At 39.4% G+C, this 20,569-nt stretch overlaps 1 protein-coding gene across 2 annotated transcripts in view; it reads right to left on the bottom strand.

Moving 5' to 3' along the window:
* Nucleotides 1–1,205: 1,205 nt before the first annotated feature.
* Nucleotides 1,206–20,569, bottom strand: part of dync2h1 (dynein cytoplasmic 2 heavy chain 1) — a 91,253-nt gene continuing 71,889 nt past the window's right edge. For both annotated transcript variants that reach the window (XM_077722417.1, XM_077722418.1), the window contains 16 exons: nt 18,223–18,383; nt 17,379–17,504; nt 12,537–12,647; nt 11,360–11,429; nt 11,186–11,271; nt 8,860–8,935; nt 8,280–8,497; nt 7,555–7,659; nt 6,747–6,863; nt 6,234–6,341; nt 6,033–6,134; nt 4,864–4,953; nt 3,596–3,705; nt 3,445–3,526; nt 2,395–2,511; nt 1,206–1,446 (listed from right to left, as the gene is read on the bottom strand). In XM_077722417.1, coding sequence (XP_077578543.1) covers nt 1,285–1,446; nt 2,395–2,511; nt 3,445–3,526; nt 3,596–3,705; nt 4,864–4,953; nt 6,033–6,134; nt 6,234–6,341; nt 6,747–6,863; nt 7,555–7,659; nt 8,280–8,497; nt 8,860–8,935; nt 11,186–11,271; nt 11,360–11,429; nt 12,537–12,647; nt 17,379–17,504; nt 18,223–18,383 — 1,841 coding nt within the window. In that variant the 3' untranslated portion in view covers nt 1,206–1,284. The remainder of the gene's footprint in view (nt 1,447–2,394; nt 2,512–3,444; nt 3,527–3,595; nt 3,706–4,863; nt 4,954–6,032; nt 6,135–6,233; nt 6,342–6,746; nt 6,864–7,554; nt 7,660–8,279; nt 8,498–8,859; nt 8,936–11,185; nt 11,272–11,359; nt 11,430–12,536; nt 12,648–17,378; nt 17,505–18,222; nt 18,384–20,569) is intronic.

Below are 20,569 nucleotides of genomic sequence, written 5' to 3'. Positions count from 1 at the left end.
TCATACTTTGGCTCTCCTCCAATTTGTCATCTCTATCTACCTATTTAAGTACTGCACTATGATTCGCCCATTTTTTCATTCCTGGCAGCACCGCCTTCTGACTCACTGCCTCTTTCCTGCTTGCTCTGTGACCCCATGGGTTTTGTGCCAAAATCCAATTCCCTCCCTCTTTCTCACCTGTCGTTCTGTAACGATCCCATTTTGTTACACTGCAGTGCACACACAAAACCCACTTCTTGCTCATGACACAAATATCCCCATTAGAGTATATACACAGTCACAAACATTGACACAACTGTGACACGCAATATGGCAGATGATTACTGGAAAAAAATATTTAATTGGGCTATCCATCAAAATGTGCTGCTCATGACTATCTTGCGGTATACACATTCACACGCACGCACACTCTGGTATTTTCCCTTTTTTAAAGACTCCATTCAACGCCTACTCCAAGACTCACGATTAGGGACTAACAATGACTATCCGTGTGTGTGTGTGTTTGTTGCTATGAGAACAATGAAGCGTTTCAAGCCTGTACAATCAGTTTCAGCACCTCTGAAAGTGATGGAATGAGCAAAAGGAGCAATGATGTGGATTGTTTATTGCAGAATTTTACAGGACAGTCTATGAGTCCAGCCCACAGACACACATAAATAAATGTGCTCTCTGGAATGTCAGGGCAAAGGCGAGGGGAGCTAAATAACATTTTCCTGGAGCTACTTTAAGAGCACATATGCACTGCGGTCCGCCCTTGTTTTGACCTGATGACGCAAGTCATAACTTCTTGATATTCATCGGTAGCTGTTTTTAGTATTTCCATAGAAACAATGTTTCCTTTTAAAACACTTATTTTGCAAACTTTAGTTTTTTGGGGCTCTTGGAGGACCAGCATATAAAATGGCTGGATAGATACGCCATAATGATCCAAATTAGGTGGAGGGGGTGGGTTATGTGTGGGTTTTATCATTTAAGAAAAAAAATACATATGGGTTATCCTCTGGTAATCGGGCTTCTTCCCACATTTTAAAAACATGTATGGTAGATTGATTGAACACTCTAAATTGCCCCTAGGAAGGGGTCTGAGTGTGCATGGTTGTCCATCTCCTTGTCAGCTGGGATAGGCTCCAGCACCCCCCGCAACCCTAAAGAGAATAAAGCAGTTCAGAAAATAGATGATAAAAAGATAATACAACAATTACCTGTTAAAGTAGCATTCATCTTTATTTTGGACTAAAATAAATAAAATCAAGAGATTTTACAAAACATGTTCAAGGTCTTTTCTCATCGTTGTTTAAGAAAGAGGGCAGCGCCAGTCTGTATCCACTGGCTGGGGTTGCTTTTGCAGGGCACGTTGATGTGCGTGACCACCTTAACTCTCTCGGAGCTCCTGTAAAGAGGCAGCCAGATGCTCTCCTCGGTCCCAGCTTGGTCAGCAATAGTATGCTACATGTAAGCATGAACGAAGACAACTGACATCATTACCAAATATATATTCAGCCAAGTGGTTAGCATGTCAGCATCACAGTTCTCGGGTTGGTCCTCACTGCGTGGAGTTTGCATAATCTTCCTGGGGTTCCATGGGTTTTCTCCGGAAAATCTGGTTTCCGCCCCCATCCCAAAAAAACATGCGGGGTAGGCTGGTTCAACAATCTAAATTGCCCCTACATATGAGTATGAGTGTGAATGGTTGTCTATCTCCTTGTGACCCATAATTGGCTGGCCGCCGTTAGGTGGGATCGGTTCCAGCACCCAACGCGACCTTTGTGAGGATAAACATGTCAGAAAATGAATAATATATGTGTAAATAGGAGACGAACAACCATTCACACTTATATCTAGGGACAATTTAGAGTGTTCAACAAGCCTACCTTGCACGTTTTGGGATGTCCCCGGAGAAAACCCATGCAGGTCCGATAACATGCAAATTCCACACAGTGAGGCCGAACCTTGGATCAAACTCTTAACTCTTAACCACACGGCCAACGGGCCGCCTGATTTAATCAATGACATTTAAATATTGAACACTCAAATACATTCAGGAAGCAACATATTAATGACAAACCAAGCATGTCTGCCGAAGAGACCAAAAAGGGCCCAACTGAGTCTTGACAATTGGCATTCTGGGCATTTTCAAGCAAAAAAACAGCACAAATCAGCGAAAATGTTGTGATAATTGATATTAATGTTTAGATTTTTTGTCCATTCATTTTATTTTATATTTTGTTATTCAATGATTCATCATGGGAGCCCTTGTTATAGGTTTCAGTTAATTAAACATGAACTACATGTAAATCTATTCCAAACATATTACAACAATTGTCTAATTGGATAGCAAGGTGTCTAAAGTAAAATAAACGATTCAATACACTTAAAGTACTTTGCAACCCTTACCTGAGGAACCCAAGCCATGTAGCAGAAAGGCACTGCTGACACACTGGGAGAGTCATGCTGGTTTTCACAAAGATGGACACCATCGAAACTACAACCCTCCAGCTGGAGACCACCAATCTAAAAACAGATTGGCAGACAGTAATTAGTTGGTAGACAGGAACAATTCCACAATAGAATGGGAGCTCTGCCATAGTTCAATCTTTTAGTCCTTCATTTTGAGCCCTGAGAATATTGGTTGAGACAGACTACTTTGTAGTTTGTGGAGAAGGAAATAACATACACAATGCTCTGTATTAACAAATAGCATGATTGGACAGATAGAGAGCATTCCCTGCAAAATTATACAAATGGGAGCAGATAAAATTCCAAATAAGGAGAGAAAAGAGACAACCATGTGAACTTGTATGTTATGCTCACACTTCACGCTTGTGAGTAGTATATTGACTTTGGTGACTCAAAGATTTTCCACTGCATCTCAGACATTAGCAATAGCTTGGCATTGAGCCAGGCAAACATACAAAGACAACTCTTAAATCACTATAATCTGGGCAAGAGAAAAAAGCGCAAAAGAGACAAATCCAGACAAAGACATAATGTAAGTGTGTATATGAGCCAGGAAAAGAGCACACTGCTTCATAATAATTATTCCCTTACTATTATCTGCTGTCATATTTTGGATTGTTTCTTTTGCTCCGTGGAGCTGCAGCTTCTTGTAAGGAAGGCACATTTCTTTCATCTCTTGCTGTAAACTCTCGTTAAAAACAATGCCTAAGGCATCATGATAATAGAGTGTTTCAACAATGACCATTGAATGCTTTTGAAGCAACGGGGTCGTTCAAAAATGGAGTATCACTGCATTGATACAGCATAGACACATTGTAGGAACAACTTATTATCTTGTCAAAAGACATTAACCATTAACAGCAAATGATTGATTTTAATATATTATCATCATGCCGAGGGCACAATCCAGCCTTGTTATCAGATTCAATCATAGGGACTTTGATGGTCTAACATAAACAAGTTAGCACTGTGTGCCTGTCAAGGTACCTTTACTTGAAGTTTGGCTCCAACAATGGGACTCTTCCATGATGAGGTAAACACCAGACTATCCATAGAACAGCCTAAAGATCTAAGAGAAAAATACACATAATATTTTATCTATAAGTCTCTTCGTAGATCAAAGTTAAGCATATCCTACCTGGCAGTTTCCTGCCTCAGAGCATTGAGGAAGGTATCAGGGTGGAAGAGCTCAGACAGATCCAAAGTGTCAGAAAAAAGAGCTTGTTTGCCTGCACGTTCCACCCAAGTCTAAGAACACAAAGGCCAACAAGATATAAATTATAATCATAATATTAATATCTGGTTTTTAATTTTTCAGTTCCAATTTTTAGATATAAGGTCAATCTATGTGTTAGGAGTAGCCTGCTATTGTTTTTCCCTTTGCCTTTTCCCTACTCTCGTTCGTCCCTCCTGCATTGCAGTTGTGTACACGCCGAAAAAATAAACATCCTCAAAGTCAACATTATCCCATAGGAAGATAATTTTGATATTAGATATTAATGCTCTGACATTTAAAAACTCTCTCTCTCATGATAATAATTTTGGGATCGAGCGAATCGGGCGACGAAACGTCCGTTCGACGAAATGTCCAGCGCAGAATCGTCCGTTCGATGAAATGTCCAGCGCAGAATCGTCCGTTCGATGAAATGTCCAGCGCAGAATCGTCCGTTCGATGAAATGTCCAGCGCCGAATTGTCCGTTCGACGAAATGTCCGGCGCCGAATCCGGCGACCAAACGTCTCTTCGACGAACTGTCCGTCGGCCAACCATCCGTTCGACGACCTGTCAGTCGACCAAACCTCCGTTCGAGGAACTGTCCGTCGACCAAACGTCCGTCCGACGAACTGTCCGTCGACTAAACGTCCGTTCGACGAAACGCCTATTTGACGAAACGCCTATTCGACGAAACGTCTGTTCAACAAACTGTCCGTCGACCAAACGTCCGTTCGAGGAACTGTCCGTCGGCCAAACGTCCGTTCGACGAACTGTCCGTCGACCAAACATCCTTTCGACAAAACGCCTATTCGACGAAACGTCCGTTCAACGAACTGTCCGTCGTCCAAACGTCCGTTCGATCAAGCGTCCGGAGACCAAGTGTCTGTCAACCAAATGTCCGTCGATGAAATGTTCGGGTACCGATAACGCACGACCACAAGTTGAAGCTGCCATATTCGAGGGATTACTGTACTGTGTCAGCAGATGGTGAATTACAACCAACAAAAATGTTTTTCCATTGTAATACCCTCTTTTGCGGTGTTTTTTTCAGAGGGTGGGAACAAATTAATTAGTATTTAGTTCATTTCTATGGGAAACGTTGATTTGAGATACGAGTTAATCGACATACGAGCTCAGTCCTGGAACACATTAAGCTTGTATATCAAGGCATGACAGTAGGGTCTGTATTACCTGCAATGCAAGCGCCCGCATTACTACAGCACTCAGGTACTGCATTGGCTCCTCAGGTCCCTCCCACATGTTTTGCCATGTCAATGGACACTAAAAGAAAGAAAAAAAGTTAACAGTTAATGAGAACAGCTCTGGGGATTGGCTCCAGCACCCCCGCAACCGTAATGAGGATAAAGCAGTTCAGAAAATGAATGATTTAATTAAGGAAGAATACGTTGACACTATTTTGATACTTGAATTATCCTTTTGAGTATTTTTGCGGCAAAGTGTTGCATACATTAACTAGAATTCAGTTATTTCTTATGGGGAAATTCAATTTATGACCCAAGCACATTACATTGCGAGCTTAGTCATTGAATATATGAATGAACAAACCACCAGATTTTGTATGTGGATGTCCTTTGCAAATCTGATTAAGAAAGATAAATGCATCACCTGATGCGTTAACAAATGAGTGCACAACCCTTACTCACTTTTGCTGTCAGTGCAGAAAATTACATGGTGCAGCATGAAACTAAATTCATTGAGCTGCATTAAAACCAGGCCTCAGGGTAATATAACCCATGTCTGGCTGAAAAGTTGCTTGGATTAGTCCTTTTGGTGTGTTTTACCTAAAAAGTGAAAAAGTCAGAAGATTGTGGAGTGTGCATTTTCCAGTGTTTCTTGTGATGGGATAGGAACAAAATGGATAATGGAGGATTTTAGAAGTGGGTGTGCATAAAAGATAACAGAGAAGCTGACCTTTACTGGGCTTTAAAGAAAGTGTTTGCATATTATCTGAAAAGTTTTTTTTCTTATTGATTCCAACATCCCAGGTGTGAAGGGACAAAAAAGCAAATACGTACAAAAACATTCATACAAGCCATTGCCAATGTATACTGTAACAGTCAAACATAAACCTAAGATGAAAGGAATGTTTTTTGTGTCTTCTCAAAAACGCAATAAAGGCTTCATGGCTTGAGTTCAAACTTCTGTACGTACAGCCAATCATTTAGGCATGAATTATCTCCTTAAAAATTACTGAAAAATACAAATAAATGAGCATAATTGTCTTCAGAAAAAAAGACCCCACTTTTCAATTACACAGCTATTTTTGCCAACGGGGCAATAAAAAGATAAACCTAAAATAAAAATGTTAAATATGTACTTCACAATATCACACATCTCACCTCTTGATTGAGCAAAGCTGTTGCCAATTTTTGAACCTTAGGAGTCAGATGCTCAGTCCCTCTAATCACTTTACTCAAGGCAGCGAGAGATTGATGGATACCCTACGACAAAACATTACAGTTGAAGGCACATACTGTTATGTTTAAGTCATAAATTATGGACTATATTACTGAAACATCTCTCAATGAGGGTTCACAAACCTGAACCAAGCGAATGGCATTGAACTGCTCTAGAACAATGAATGAAAGTACTGGGGACCCATGTTTATCTGTAGGTGGTGTGACCTTTTGTTGGATCAGAGCAGAACCCTGAAAGGTAGACCAGACAGAAATAAAATACATTAAAACACAATAGGAAAGTCACAGATGTTTTGTCGGTTACATGAAAACATTTATTTAATGTAAAGGGGGAAATATAAATATAAAAACTACATGAAGACACATTCCATTCATTTTTATATTGAGTCATGTGCAGGGTCATACAGTACAATCTGCACCTTATCTCCTCTGATCTTATTTTAGAACTTGTACTAATTACCTGCTATTTAACAAGTAGTTATTAAATGGAGCATTGTTGATTGCATCGAAAGCCTACGATTATTTATATACGCTACAACATTTTCCATTTTAGACTGAACATCAATCAAGTACTTGGTACTCAACAACAGCATTGTGCACCAGTTATAAACATGAACAAAGGTGAAAAAAATTAACCTTGTTAAGTTTCTTCCACAAGTTGAGGATAGGTGAAAGTCCGTTAGACCAGAGCTCCCTGTCAAACTTTGATCCTGTTGCTACTGAGCGACTTATGATACGGAGCTGGGAAATCACCTGCAAAACAATGACAAACAATACAGTAAGTTAAGGGAAATCAAAGAAACCGAACTAAAACCTTGTAAGGAGACACCTATGGTCTCATACCACCAAAAGGATCTCAAATTATTTTCAATATATAGTTGCAGTTCTACTTACAAAATGAATTGCTTCATGAACCTGTTTTGCAACTTGGATAGAGCAGTGCTTTATTTGTAAATTCTCTAATTTGTTCCACAACCCTAAATAAATGACCAACGAGACCCTTTAAAAATGATCAGTGTCCCAATTTTGTTTGAAAGATGTAAGAAACACACAAACATATTCACACAAATAATTTTAAATCAAGAACAAGTGGCCGTGCTCTATCCTATTGTGAGGACATTTGTGTGCATTATTTTGGGAATATTTTGAAGGGAAGACAAGAGCAAATAACCCTTGACAGGTTTCATCTGAAAGTCAACGTGGAGGTCGGGCAAATTGAGCCAGCCCGTAACAGTGTAATTTGAATTTGTGCTTCTTCCGAAATACCTAAGGATCAAAGTTAATTTTCATTTTTCATTGCAAATGTATGAGTAAAGGGGTTAAGGCAGTGTCCGTTTTTAGTTAAAATGGGGAATAACGGTGCATAAGTAAGCATATTTTTTACACAGAGCTATTTGGCAATTAGGCAAGAACGTGTGTGGCCATGTGGACTTTTGCTACCAACCTGTGAGCTGATGATTCTTTGCGACGTTCGTTCTATGTTAGCAGGCAGGCCAAAGAATGCTGGCCTGTCATCTTCAGGGAGATTCTTCACGACCCCGCGGTAGTCCTTAAACCACACATGAACGTAAACATGTCTATATAGATAAATCACATTAAAATGGATGTACAACATACAAGACTATTGTATGTTAACATTTTAAATCAAAGTTAGGGAATAAACTGTTTTATTAAGTGAGCTGGTTCGGTCAAACTGTGTAACATTTTAGCCTCTTAAAGCAAGGAATATTTGAAATTAAAATGTGTAATTTGGGAGAGCAGACTCTTAAGTGGAAGAATCCTTGATTATAAGCGTTGGCGGCATGAAAAAAGCCAACAAACAAAACATCTATACAGTAGCACAAGTTTAACAAGTTGAGTAGTTGTTACTTTCTCACACAGATATCCAAATGGCCTTTTGTTCTTGCAATATGTCTACAGAACTGTGGCGAGCACTTTCAAAGAAACAAATGAGTGTGAGCCATTGATAAGTTTTGGGTATCTCTAGCAGCAGTCTGTATCTCCAAAAAAATCATTGAAATCCAGCCATTAAATTGTAGCATTTGCTTCCAAATGCATGGATATTTTTCACTTCAACAAATTTCAATTAAGGACTCCTTAAGGGTTTGTTACATAAGTGACCCTCCATTTTAGCAACTGAGAATTTTTTGCCTAATTTCTTCAACCTACCAAAATGGAGCAAGAATTTGGAAGATTAATCTGAGGTGGGAGAAAGTGTGCTCCTTTGCTCTTTCCTTGTCCAACTGACGGGGAGAAGAGCCGTGGAGAGAAAAACTGCTCCAGGTAGGAGCGCAAGATGCGGAGGTCAGATGGGTTGTCGATGCGTCCACCATAGATGGCACTCTCCAACAGGCCATGGACAAACTCTAACTGAAAAGGTTTGCCACCTAAAAGTTATCAAAACACACATAAAAACCCGGAAATGCACATGAAATAAAATTGTAAGCATTTACCACAATATTGCAGCTAAACAAAGAGTTAGGTGCAAGAAACAATGTTTACAGCAGGCGTGGCCAACTCCGTTCCTCGAGGGCCCCTATCAAGTCTGTTGTCCATATCTCCCTCCGCTAATATAACTGAATGAAATGATCAACTAATCAGCAAAGTGTCTAAGAACTTTATCACGATTCTGACTATTTGATTCAGGTGTGTGGGTGGAGGGAGACATGGAAAACAGACTGGTTAGGGGCCCTCGAGGACCAGAGTTTACAGTGTCTGTTCAATTAGAAGGGCAGACGTTTCCTCTTACCTTCAAAAAGCCTGTCGATAATTTCAAAGCCTGCACGCAGGTCTGACAATGAAAACTCATAGAATTTTGTCCATCCCTAGGAAAAAAAGAAGTGGGTAAATATTAGTAGTACACACTGCCCCAAGTACAGTAACACCTCGACATACAAGTGCGCCGACATACGAGAAATTCAAGGTACGAGTAACATTTTGAGCAAATGTTTATCTTGAGATACGAGACACATTTTGAAATACGAGCACACAACAGAGGCGAGAGGCTGCTCATAAGAACATCATAGGCACTCTCTTTTTGGTCGCAACTCCCTCGTGTAATGTCTCTACGAGCACAGGGCGGAGCATTACATTTTTTCTTTGTTTTTTTTCCCCTGTTATTCTTTGCGAATGGCGGAGCTTGTTCACTAAAACAAGAGGAGTACTACTTCCCGGGCAAGTTGGCAAATGGGCATGCGTTATCCTATTACATTTACAACCCTTGATAGGTGGCATCTGAAAGTTATGGTGGAGGCGGGGCAAATAGAACCAACCCGGGAGAAAAATGGTATAAAAATGTAAAACTAAATTAGAATTAAGTTTAGTGTAAGGTTAGATTAAACTTATTTTTGAGTGTCTGCATTGTAATCAGAGTTCATTTAAATGTTTTTGGTGTTTTTTTCAGAGGGTTGAAACAAATTAATTTGTTTTAGTTCATTTCTATGGGAAACGTTCGTTTGAATTACGAGTAAATACACATACGAGCTCAGTCCCGAAACGCATTAAGCTCGTATCGCGAGGTACCACTAATCTGTTTAGTCATATTGTATTGTGTTGATTTTCACCTTCCTTTGAATTTTTTCATATGACATCAATACCATATTTTCTGAAATATAAGTCAGTTTTTGTTTTTTTAATAGTTTGGTCGGGGGGAGCAACTTTTACTCCAGTGCAATTTACATTTGGAATTATTATATATTTTTTATTTGATCAAAAACGAAGAACAAATATACGTTTTAGTAACAATAGTTAGATGGAGAACAATAGCTCTACAGTATTATTAATTTGATAGAAAAAGAGAGCCAATTGCATAGAATTTAAATTTCACATCAGAGCATCCCCTAGGTTTCAGCAAATGATTGACGAAACAAAGAGCGGCGACTCGTGAATTTACAGGCTATCCCAGCTGACTCTTGGCAAAAAGCAGAATACATCCTAAATAGGTCGCCAGTCAGTTGTAGGGCATGCATACAGACAGAGAACACTTTGCACTTAAAATTACACTGCCAATGAGTAAGAAATTAAACCCACGCTGCCTGAGCGGAACTCAGGCGAAACAAACACCGCGCCTTTGGGTGGCCAAATCCCGACGTGTGAATGGATATCTCAATCCCATGTTTAAACATTCATTTAATATATGTACTGCTTATCCTCGCAAGGGTCGTGGGGGGTTCTGGAGCCTAACCCAGCCAACTGCGGGCACCAGGTGGGGATACACTAAATTGGTGGGCAACCAATCGCAGGGCACAAGAAGAAGGACATCCATTAATGCTTACACACATGCCTAGGGGCAATTTAGCTTCCCCCTAACCCTACCTTACATCTGTGGGATGTGGGAGGAAACCGGAGTACCAAGGAAAAAAACGCATGCAAGCCCGGGAGAACATGCAAACTTCACACAGAAAGGTCAAAATCTAGGATTGAACCCTGAATCTCACACCTGTGAGGCTGGTGCGCTAACAACTTTCCCACCAGGCAAGCCAGGTTTGAACAGGATAAGTATATTGAAGAATTAAAATTGTTTGTACTATTTGTTTGAATTGAAGATCGTTAATACTGTTTGAGGTTTATGGCTGATTGAACGGCAAGTCCCACACAAAGTCATCTTGAATAAACTCCCCCCCCCCCCCTAACCTAAATGTGCAATAGAACATTTTGTTGAATTACCTATCATATATTTCACTTCAAATCAAAAGTAACTCATCAAATAATTTCACACATTTGCTACAGTGGCTCAATGTGTAGGAGGTTAAGGTAATAACAGTGTATTCTGAGAAAGGTAAAATGGTTTCACAGACAGCATCAAAGCCACAGCTGAATAAATGTAGATTCCCCCACACATCTGCGCACTCCCTTTCTAAATTATTGACCGATCTGGAAAAATATATTACAGTAATGTTAAAACATAGCTGGATGTTTTTTTTCTTAATTCCTTGGAATACAGTTGAAAATGACAGTTTTTTCGTTGTTGCTGCAAGGGACTCACTCTGCAAACTTTTACAGTTATTCATCTGTATCTTGTTTACCACCTCAGATAGTAGATTGTAATGTAATGTGCATATGCGGGTTTGATTTACCTGAGGTATGTAGTTACGCCTTTCTTGGCACACAGCATGGAACCATGCTAGACAGAAGAGAGCCTGGGAACGAGCAAGTATCCCAGCTAAATTAAAAAAAACAAAACAAAAAAATATTGTCCTTGCAATCATACTCCAGTGTATTTAAATAGAAATGTCCCGGCAGGAAAATACCTTTACTGATCTGTTCCGGTGTCCAGGACTCATAAGTCCTTAACAAATTCCTCTTTAACCCAGGAGGATCCTGAATGCAGGCATAAGATATGAGTTCAGACGTAACACGAGATTTTGAAATTTGCTTGCTGAGGTTCAACCAAAGGACCCTTGCATATTATAGGTGTGCATCTATGCAAATATGAAAAGTAAGTTTAAATATGGTTTTGATTCAATCATATTATTTGGTATTCTCTTTTAAAGATATTGACAAATTAGACAATTAAATTAACTCTAAATTACAAGAATATACATTCAAAATGGGAAATAGTGCACTTATGAGATTTCAAATTGTATTCCAGTGGCTACCATCTAAATTTCCAAAATACTTCCAAATGAACTCTAAATGACGAGAATAACAATTAAAAATGAACAACGAGCACTTAAGAAAAATAAATTGTAAATTTGAGAAAATTATATTCCAAGGGCTACCATTTACATTTCCGAACAGTTAATATACAATAGAACAAAAAAGGACTCCACCAAGTGGGAATGTGAATCGGTCAAATTTTCATCAACCCTTTATGCTTTTGAGAAAAGTCATGAATATGGGTTGTTTCCTGGGTGCCAACTTGCATATCCAGTAATATTTATAAATAGTGAAAGGTAGAAGAAATTGTTTTAGTATATTATTGGATGCTATCCCAGCTGACTTCGGGCCAGAAGCGGGGGAGACCCTGAATTGGTGGCCAGCAATTCACAGGGCACAAGGAAACAACCAACCATTCACGCTCACACTCATACCTAGGGGCAATTTAGAGTGTCCAATCAGCCTACCATGCATGTGTTTGGAATGTGGGAGAAAACCAGAGTACCCGGGTTAAAACCCACACAGGAGAACATGCAAACTCCACACAGGTTTGAACCCAAGCCCAAGTCAGCTGGGATAGGCGCCAGCACCCTGTGTGACCCTAGAGCGGTTCAGAAAATGACATGACATGTGTATGCATGGCTGGCCAAAGATTCTTCAGATGCATTGTTTGTACAGTCTGAAAAAAATCACCATCACATTATATTCAAACCATTTAAACTGGTGTCAAACAGGAATTAAGACTGCCAAATTCAACAGCCAGTGGAGGATGTAAACTATTGCATAAGGATAGACATTTTGTATGGAGAAAAATGTGACAATTTGTACCTCATAGGTAATCTTGAGGCTGGATTGCAGCAATATGGGAGGAAATCTGGGGTGAATCTCTGATGTCAACCAGAGACGGAACCCTTCTTTAGGACGAAGCAAATTCAGCTCCTGAGAAAAGAGTCCACAATTAGAAGTATTGTGTATATGCTTCTTTTCCTTTACTATTGATTCCTTATCCAATCATCTGGAGTAGGTAGTTTGAATACGCCAATTTAGCTGAGTCAATTGGGGTTATAAATAGTTTGTGTTATTTTGTTTTGCCCATATGTGGAAACACCACATCTACTACACAAAGGGGCAAAAAATATAGATTTAACATTTGCAAAATAGCGAGCTACTGTGATAATCCATCCATTACAGGGTCTTGGTAAGCTACTATGCACATTTTTGGAACATATGCAGTGAGAAGAGAATTAGAACAGTGGAGTGTGCCAAGATTCGAACTCAGAATCTCAACATTGTCAGGAGGAGAGACAAGACTGCCAGTTTAAATACTTATTTCAGTTTTCTGGCCAATCTAAAAGTCACCAAAAACGTATACATGTGTACAATCTACAGTGATACTATGGGTATGAATCATAAGAATATTCCTCTACTTGTAATCTTAGAAATCTTGTCATCATACACAGTCAGATACTTACACTATATCATTCCATCATTTTGGATTATTCCTAACATTCACATCTTATTCTCTAAAACATTCATGGTTGAAAATATAATGGAAACATCTAACGGTCACAAAACTCCTTCAGTTCATTATGTTCCTGTATAGCTTTAAACTCCTTGTTCTCAACATTTCGCATTGACAAACACTTGTTGTAATATGTTTGACATACAAATATATAAATGGCTTAAACGGAATAGTTAAGCGGTAAGGTGGACTTTGGTTTATGTCTAGATCAGCGTTGGAACTGACACAGTTATGTGTGTTACGTTACATAGCGAAACTACTTTTTTACTGTAACTTCTAATTTGTATTAATTTGATTACTTTTCAGAGAGGTAACAATAAATGTCTCTTTTCTTGAACAATACTGGTCTTTACACCGGGCAAATGCTTCTGTTTATATGTCCATTTTTCTCCTTTCATAACATCAATTTTGTTCATTCCTCATCCTTTCATCTGAATTACTCTTCTCACACTGCCTTTGTCAGTCTCTTGTCGCGGCAGTTTTTCATTTCAAGGCTGACTGCCGAGACCACATCGGTTGATGGGTAAAATATAAACAAAGAAATAGAGTTATGAACAGGGGCAGAAAGCAGGTATATAGTTCACAGGTGTTACTGCAGCACAAAATATTCAACTTGGAAAACACATGGGAGGGAAACACGAGAAAAAAAAAATTCTGTGCCATGGAAAAATGCCATAGTGAGGGAAAAACATGCGTGGACACAATCACACATGCTTGTGAAACCCCTCCCCACACACATTTTAGACCCAACAACTGTACCTCCTAGAGTTGACCTGCCACACACAATACCAAACAAAACGCAAGGAAAGGTGCAGTGACATGAATAAAACAAAATACAAACCTACATCGGAAAAAAGGACACGTAAACAGTGTTAAATAAATCTGCTGTAACAACAGGAGACACATGTTGACAAAGTGGGTGACACAGCAAGCATGGAACACGTAAATTAAGTAAAAGGGAGCACCAAAAGGGCAAAATAAACCAACAAAAACAGGAAACTCAAGAATCTTATTAAAAATAGATTTTGAAAGACATTTTTGGATGTAGTCAATTTGTGCAACAAAAACAATTCATTGTATTTAAAAATGGGGTTGTTCGTTCCAAGGTCTTGACTATTTTAAGAAGACTTTACCCAGAAGATTTATAGTTATGAGATTGTCCCCATTAAAAAGTACGAGGACTGTCAAGAACTGTTGTAGACATACACGTAAGTGATAGAGCAGTGGTTCTTAACCTTGTTAAAGCGACCGGTTTCACCACCAGTTTCATATGCGGCTTCACCAAAGCATACAGCAGTCCAAAATAAATTGAGTTGAGTTTCCGGTTATTTCTACAACTCTGATTTTTCTCTGGAGTGATTGGAACAGATACTTCCTTGTCACAAAAGACATTCATGAAGTTTGGTTCTTTTATGACTTTATTATGGATGAACAGAAAAAAAGTGATCAAATCTTCTGGGTCAAAAATATACATACAGCAAATATTATATTGGTGAAATGTCCCTTGGCCATTTTCATTTCAATTAGGCGATTTTGGTAGCCATACACAAACTTTTGGCAAGCTTCTGGTTGAATCTTCTTTGATGTCGCCATCACAAGGAAGACATTGGTAGAAGCTCTGTCCAATATTATTTGTTTTTTGTATTTTACAGATCTATCTTTTTTTCTAATTACATTTTAGTATTTCTTAATACATTCCTTTTACTTTGCTTTGTACTTTGTACTTTTTGCTTTGGTGTTTTTGCAACTTTCTTTGTTCTGTTAAACTGGCTTTTTTTCTGCTGCTTCTTTTTTGGAACCATTCAGCCATACCTACGCTGTCATGCACATGGGACTAGCTGTTGCGATGCGCAGCAGAAGGGGCAACACCTCAATTACCGCTGGAAATTCGGAGCTGGACAAAAGTGCCGGGGGATCAAGCAACACTTCTGACCAACAATTCCATCAAGGGAAAAGCTGGAAGAGCTGTCGACGCTTACCGGGCCGGAAGCGGAGTCAAGGAGTTCTGCTCAGCTGCTGTTTTCTCTTCAGCTAGAGACTACGGAGGAACTGTGCGGATGAGCTTGGAGGAGTGACTCTGCATGTTCTCTGCCTCGGTCCCACCATCTTGTGGAGGACTTCCTGTGCTTGGTTCGAGTTTTTGTCCAACTCGGCAACGTCTTTTTGAGTCTGTATCCGTTTTAGCTACCACAACCAAGAGGGTTCTGTCCAGGTGGCAGCCGGCGGTGGTAGCCCGATCCACTCTGCTCGTTTTGTGTTTCTGCTGCTTTCTGTCTTGATGATTTGATTTGGTGATTCTTGGTGATCCCATTTACTTTGATTTGCTTTGTGGTTTTGCTTTGTTGTTCAGTCTAATCACCCTTGCTACTGCCAAAATGAAGTTTCCCGAATACAGGATAAATAAAGTTATCCAATCCAATACACTCCTCTTGACAGAATTGGTGTAGTTCAGTTAAATTTGATGGCTTTCTGACATGAACTTGTTTCTCCAGCATTGTCCACAAGTTCTCAATGGGATTGCAGTGAGGACTTGGGTGACTAAGAAAGTTGTGTCAGTGAAATGAGCTTCATAGCATAGCCTCTTAACTTCTTGCATAGCCTCTTAACTTCTTGTGAGTGATTATGAGTGATGAGTTATGCAAAAACCTTAATTCTAGCCTGATTTAGCCATTCCATTACGACTTTTGATGTGTGTATGGGGTCATTGTCCTGTTGGAACACCCAATAGTCCCCGAGACCCAATCTTTGGGCTGATGACTTTAGGTTATCTTGAAGAATTTGAAGGTAATCCTCCTCCTTCATGATCCCATTTAATCTCTGTAAAGCATCAGTTCCATTGGCAGCAAAACAGCCCCACAGCATAATACTACCACCACAGTGATTGACGGTAGATATGGTGTACTTGGGGTTAAAGGCCTCACCTTTTCCCCTCCAAACATATTGCTGGGCATTGTGGCCAAACAGCTGGATTTTTATTTCGTCTGAACACAGAACTTACCTCCATAAGGTTTTATCTTTGTCCATGTGATCAGCAGCAAACTTCAGTTGAGCCTTTGGAGCAAGGGCTTCCTTCTTGCACGGCAGCCTCACAGTCCATGGAGATGCAAAACACGCTTGACTGTGGACACTGCCACCTGCATTCCAGCAGCTTCTAATTCTTGGCAGGTTTGCTTTTTGGTGATTCTCGGTTGAATGTTCACCCTCCTGACTAATTTTCTCTCAGCAGCAGGTGATAGCTTGCGTTTTTCTTCCTGATCGTGGCAGTAATAAAACAGTGCCATAGACTTTATACTTGCACTGTGGCTCTTGGGACCTGCACCTGCTTTGAAATGGCTTCAAGTGACTTTACTGACTTGTTCAAGTCAAGGATTTGCTTTTTCATATCCATGCTGAGCTCCTTTGACTTTCCCATTGTAGCGTTTGTGGGCATTTATATCCAATGTACCCTATTTAAATGGACTCAGAGTCACCAGCTTTAGTCACTCCTAATCACTCACAAGAAGTTAAGAGGCTATGCTATGAAGCTCATTTCACTGACAAAACTTTCTAAGTCACCAAAATTGCTAATTTGTGTTGCTGTACGTATATTTTTGACCCAGCACATTTGATCACTTTTTTCTGTTAACCCATAATAAAGTCATATAAGAACCAAACTTCATGAATGTTTTTTGTGACAAAGAATTATCTGTTCCAATCACTGAAAAATCAGAGTTGTAGAAATAACTGGAAACTCAAGAGAGCTATGATATTATGTTCTTCATAAGTGTGTGTAAACTTTTGACCACAACTGTACATCTATCTATAAGGCTGTAAAATGGCACTTAAGAGTGCTCACTATCTGCCTTTGAAAAATATTTAATTAATCTATTGAAACACTCAGAGGCCATTTAAGAGAAAGATATATATATATATATATATATATATATATATATATATATATATATATATATATATATATATATATATATATATATATATATATATATATATATATATATATATATATATATATATATATATACACACACACACACATACATACATACATACATACAGTAGAAAACCCTTACATAAATACATCAAGTGTATATCATCTAAAAAGAAATACCACAAAAAAACAGACACCAAGAACAAGACAGAATGCTTACTTTTTCCAGGAGAGGTAACCAAGCTATTACAAGATGAAGGTTTTTCAAGCAGAGCCACTCTCCATTTCGGGAACATTCTCTGAGTGTTGCCAAGGCCACATCAGCTTGTCCCTGACCCATTGAGATCTGGGCAGACAATGACCACACTCAAACAGGGCACCAAATAAAGGAAATGTTATGAAATATTCAATTCAGAGTTAGTGGGTATGTTAGGTGATTACAGTCTTCCCTAGATTATCGCAACTTCACTGATGGCGAATTCACTTCTTCCTGAATTTTATCTGCTTTTATTTATTTAAAAACATAATTTTATAAGTTAAAAAAAGTTAAAAGCACACACTGTAACTCATAAGCAAAAGCCACTCCCCTGTCTTCCGCTTTCTACTCAGACTCAACAATGAAGACCATGTCTGGTCTACATTAACCGCAATATTTGAGGGATTACTGTACACCACTGATTATTAATTAAATAAATACATATCTGATTTGAACTGAGGTCTGTCAAATTAACTAATTTTGCAATTACAGCTATGTAAAAAAAACAATCAATTTTGGAACTGTAGCTAGTTACTGCCAAAGCTATACATATATAAATTTAAATATCATAGAAAATATCTGTGTCCATTTTCTATTATTCATTCATTTTTTGAACCACTTTATCCTCACTAGGGTCACGGGAGGTGCTGGAGCCAATCCCAGCTGACTTCGGGCGCGAGGCGGAGGACACTCTATATCGGTGGCCAGCCGATCGCAGGGCACAAGCAGAGCTGTGAGGCCAACATGCTAAGAACACAAGCCGCCAGGCCACATTTGCTATTACTGAATTTTAATTTTCGCTCTTTACCTCATGGTAATGTTCCCGACCCATGGTGTCTGTGGCAAGATCAGCAAGCTCCTGGGAAGGGTCAGCCCCCGGCGAGGTGATGATCAGCAACGGTTCCCACTCCAATGTTTCCGCATAAAGACGCCTCAGGTTCAGAGGGGGAGGAGAGAGTTGCTTCAAACCTGGGAAAATGAGAAAGAGGAAGAAAAAATGTTTTGTGATATTTTTTAAGGGCAGGGCACAAATTATCACACGCATTCAAGCTACAATTTGACCAGGAGTTGATTTGAAATAGTTATACAGTGGTACCTTGAGAAACGAGCTTATTGCATTCCGGGACTAAGCTTGTATGTCGATTTTCTCGTAACCCATAGAAATTAACTAAAAACAAATTAATTTGTTCTAATCCTCTAAAAAAACAAAAACAAGATACTGGATTGGAAAAACATTTTTATATGTTGTAATTCGCCATCTATTAAATACGTAACAAATAACCAATGGTTTATTATAACTAAAATGTGTTTAATAGTTCTAAAGTTAGACAGATTTTGCAGAAGGGAGAGAGAGTGACAGAGAAAGGGGGAAAGGGGGGGAGACTTTCTGCATGACAACGTGCTCATAACATAACATAAACTAATTTAAATTAACTTGGGTTACGATGCAGATACACTCAAAAATGTATTTAATCTAACCTTACACTAACTTAATTCTAATTTTGTTTTCAATATTGATAACTTTCTACTCTCGGGTTGTCTCTATTTTCCCCGCCTCCACCCTGACTCTCAGACGCAACCTATCGAGGGTTGTTTGCTTTTGGATTGGATTGGATAGGCTGCATCACCCTCCACGACCCTTGTGATGATAGGTGGTTAAGAAAATGAATTAATGAGTATCCTAATAAATGCAAAAATTCAACCACACACAAACAGCCTGACAGGCGCTCTCAGAATATAGTGACTTTTAGGAAGCATCCAAGGATACTTTAGTGGCTTCTGCCAAATGTAGTGAAGACCACCCATCCAAACACACACAGATGGTCAAGATCCTGATAGAAAATGTATCAGATAACCCTTTAGCTGACTCGCCAAAGCAACTTAAAGTAAGACTTAATTTTACCAACTAGCTTGTATATAAACAATGGGAGCATTAAAAAAAATATGCAAGTGCACTAACACACGCGCGCGCACCCGCAGGTGGGAGCCCCAAGTTGGCCAACTTGTGGATAAGAATGTCCGGGTTCATGGTGTTAAAGGCTAAGCTGTACTCAATGAAGAGCATTCTGACATAACTCCCCCTTTTCTCGAGGTGGCTCAGTGCACCATGGATGGCAGTGGTTATTGCAACGGATTCTGATGTTCCTGTATGGAGTTTGCATGTTTTCTGAGGGTACACTGGTTTACTTCCAAATCCCAAACCACGCATGGCAGAGTGGCTTTAGAAGTCTAAATGTTAATGGTTATTTGCCTTATTGTCCTTTGATGAGGGAAGGAACCCAGAGAAAACAAGGTGTTCCCTGCCTACTGTACATAGTTGGCTGGTATAGACTCCAGCACCTCCATGAGGATAAGCGTTTTAGAAAATGAATCTATGAATAAGAGAATAGAAGCAGCATGGTTATAAGCATGTCTGCCTTGGTTTTTAGATCAAAAGTTAAAATCATTGGTGAATTCTGATGTCCCTATATGGAGTTTTCATGTTCTTTCTGTGCTGGGGTGAATTGTATCTGGACATACTAAATGGCTTGTCTATGAACACAGGCCGAGATATGTGGTGACTGTCATATATTCAAAAATGATTCATGGGGGCATTTCCCAAATATTCTTTTTGTGTTAATCAAAGCATGACTGTGTGCGAGCAGTCTAGCTCTAGACTGAAAGGATTGCATGAGATTAGTTGTAAGTGGATTACGGATCATGCCTCATTAGCATACCGATTTACTGCCAAAAACACAAATACACACAGTGCGTCTATACTGTGCTCCCTTATTCTTATCAGTAAATCTGCTGCCCTCTTAGAAACAGACTAATAATTTTGCAAGTACTGACTTCCACTCCATTGTTGGACTCATTTGCCGTTCAACAAGTTGATGCAGTGAATTGTTACAAGCTGCAACATAGTGTATAATTGCTTAAGAAAAGACTTCCCTATACAATTGTTAGGTCCCGAGCTGGGCATGTGAGAGGAGTGTCTACATTCCAATTAAAGGGCCAACACCAAATAGGTGGAACACTGGCAGGTGCCTGCAGTTAAGATCACAGCTGGGTCTCCACCACGTCGCCGGATCGTCTCTATCTGTTAGTTCTTTCTGGAATTGGATAATTGTGAGTGATAATAATCATTGACATATTGCTCTTCCATAGACCTTAAC

Source organism: Stigmatopora nigra, chromosome 8 (genome assembly GCF_051989575.1).
Source record: "Stigmatopora nigra isolate UIUO_SnigA chromosome 8, RoL_Snig_1.1, whole genome shotgun sequence".
Taxonomy (NCBI): domain Eukaryota; kingdom Metazoa; phylum Chordata; class Actinopteri; order Syngnathiformes; family Syngnathidae; genus Stigmatopora; species Stigmatopora nigra.
This window is presented reverse-complemented; position numbering and strand designations above follow the sequence as displayed.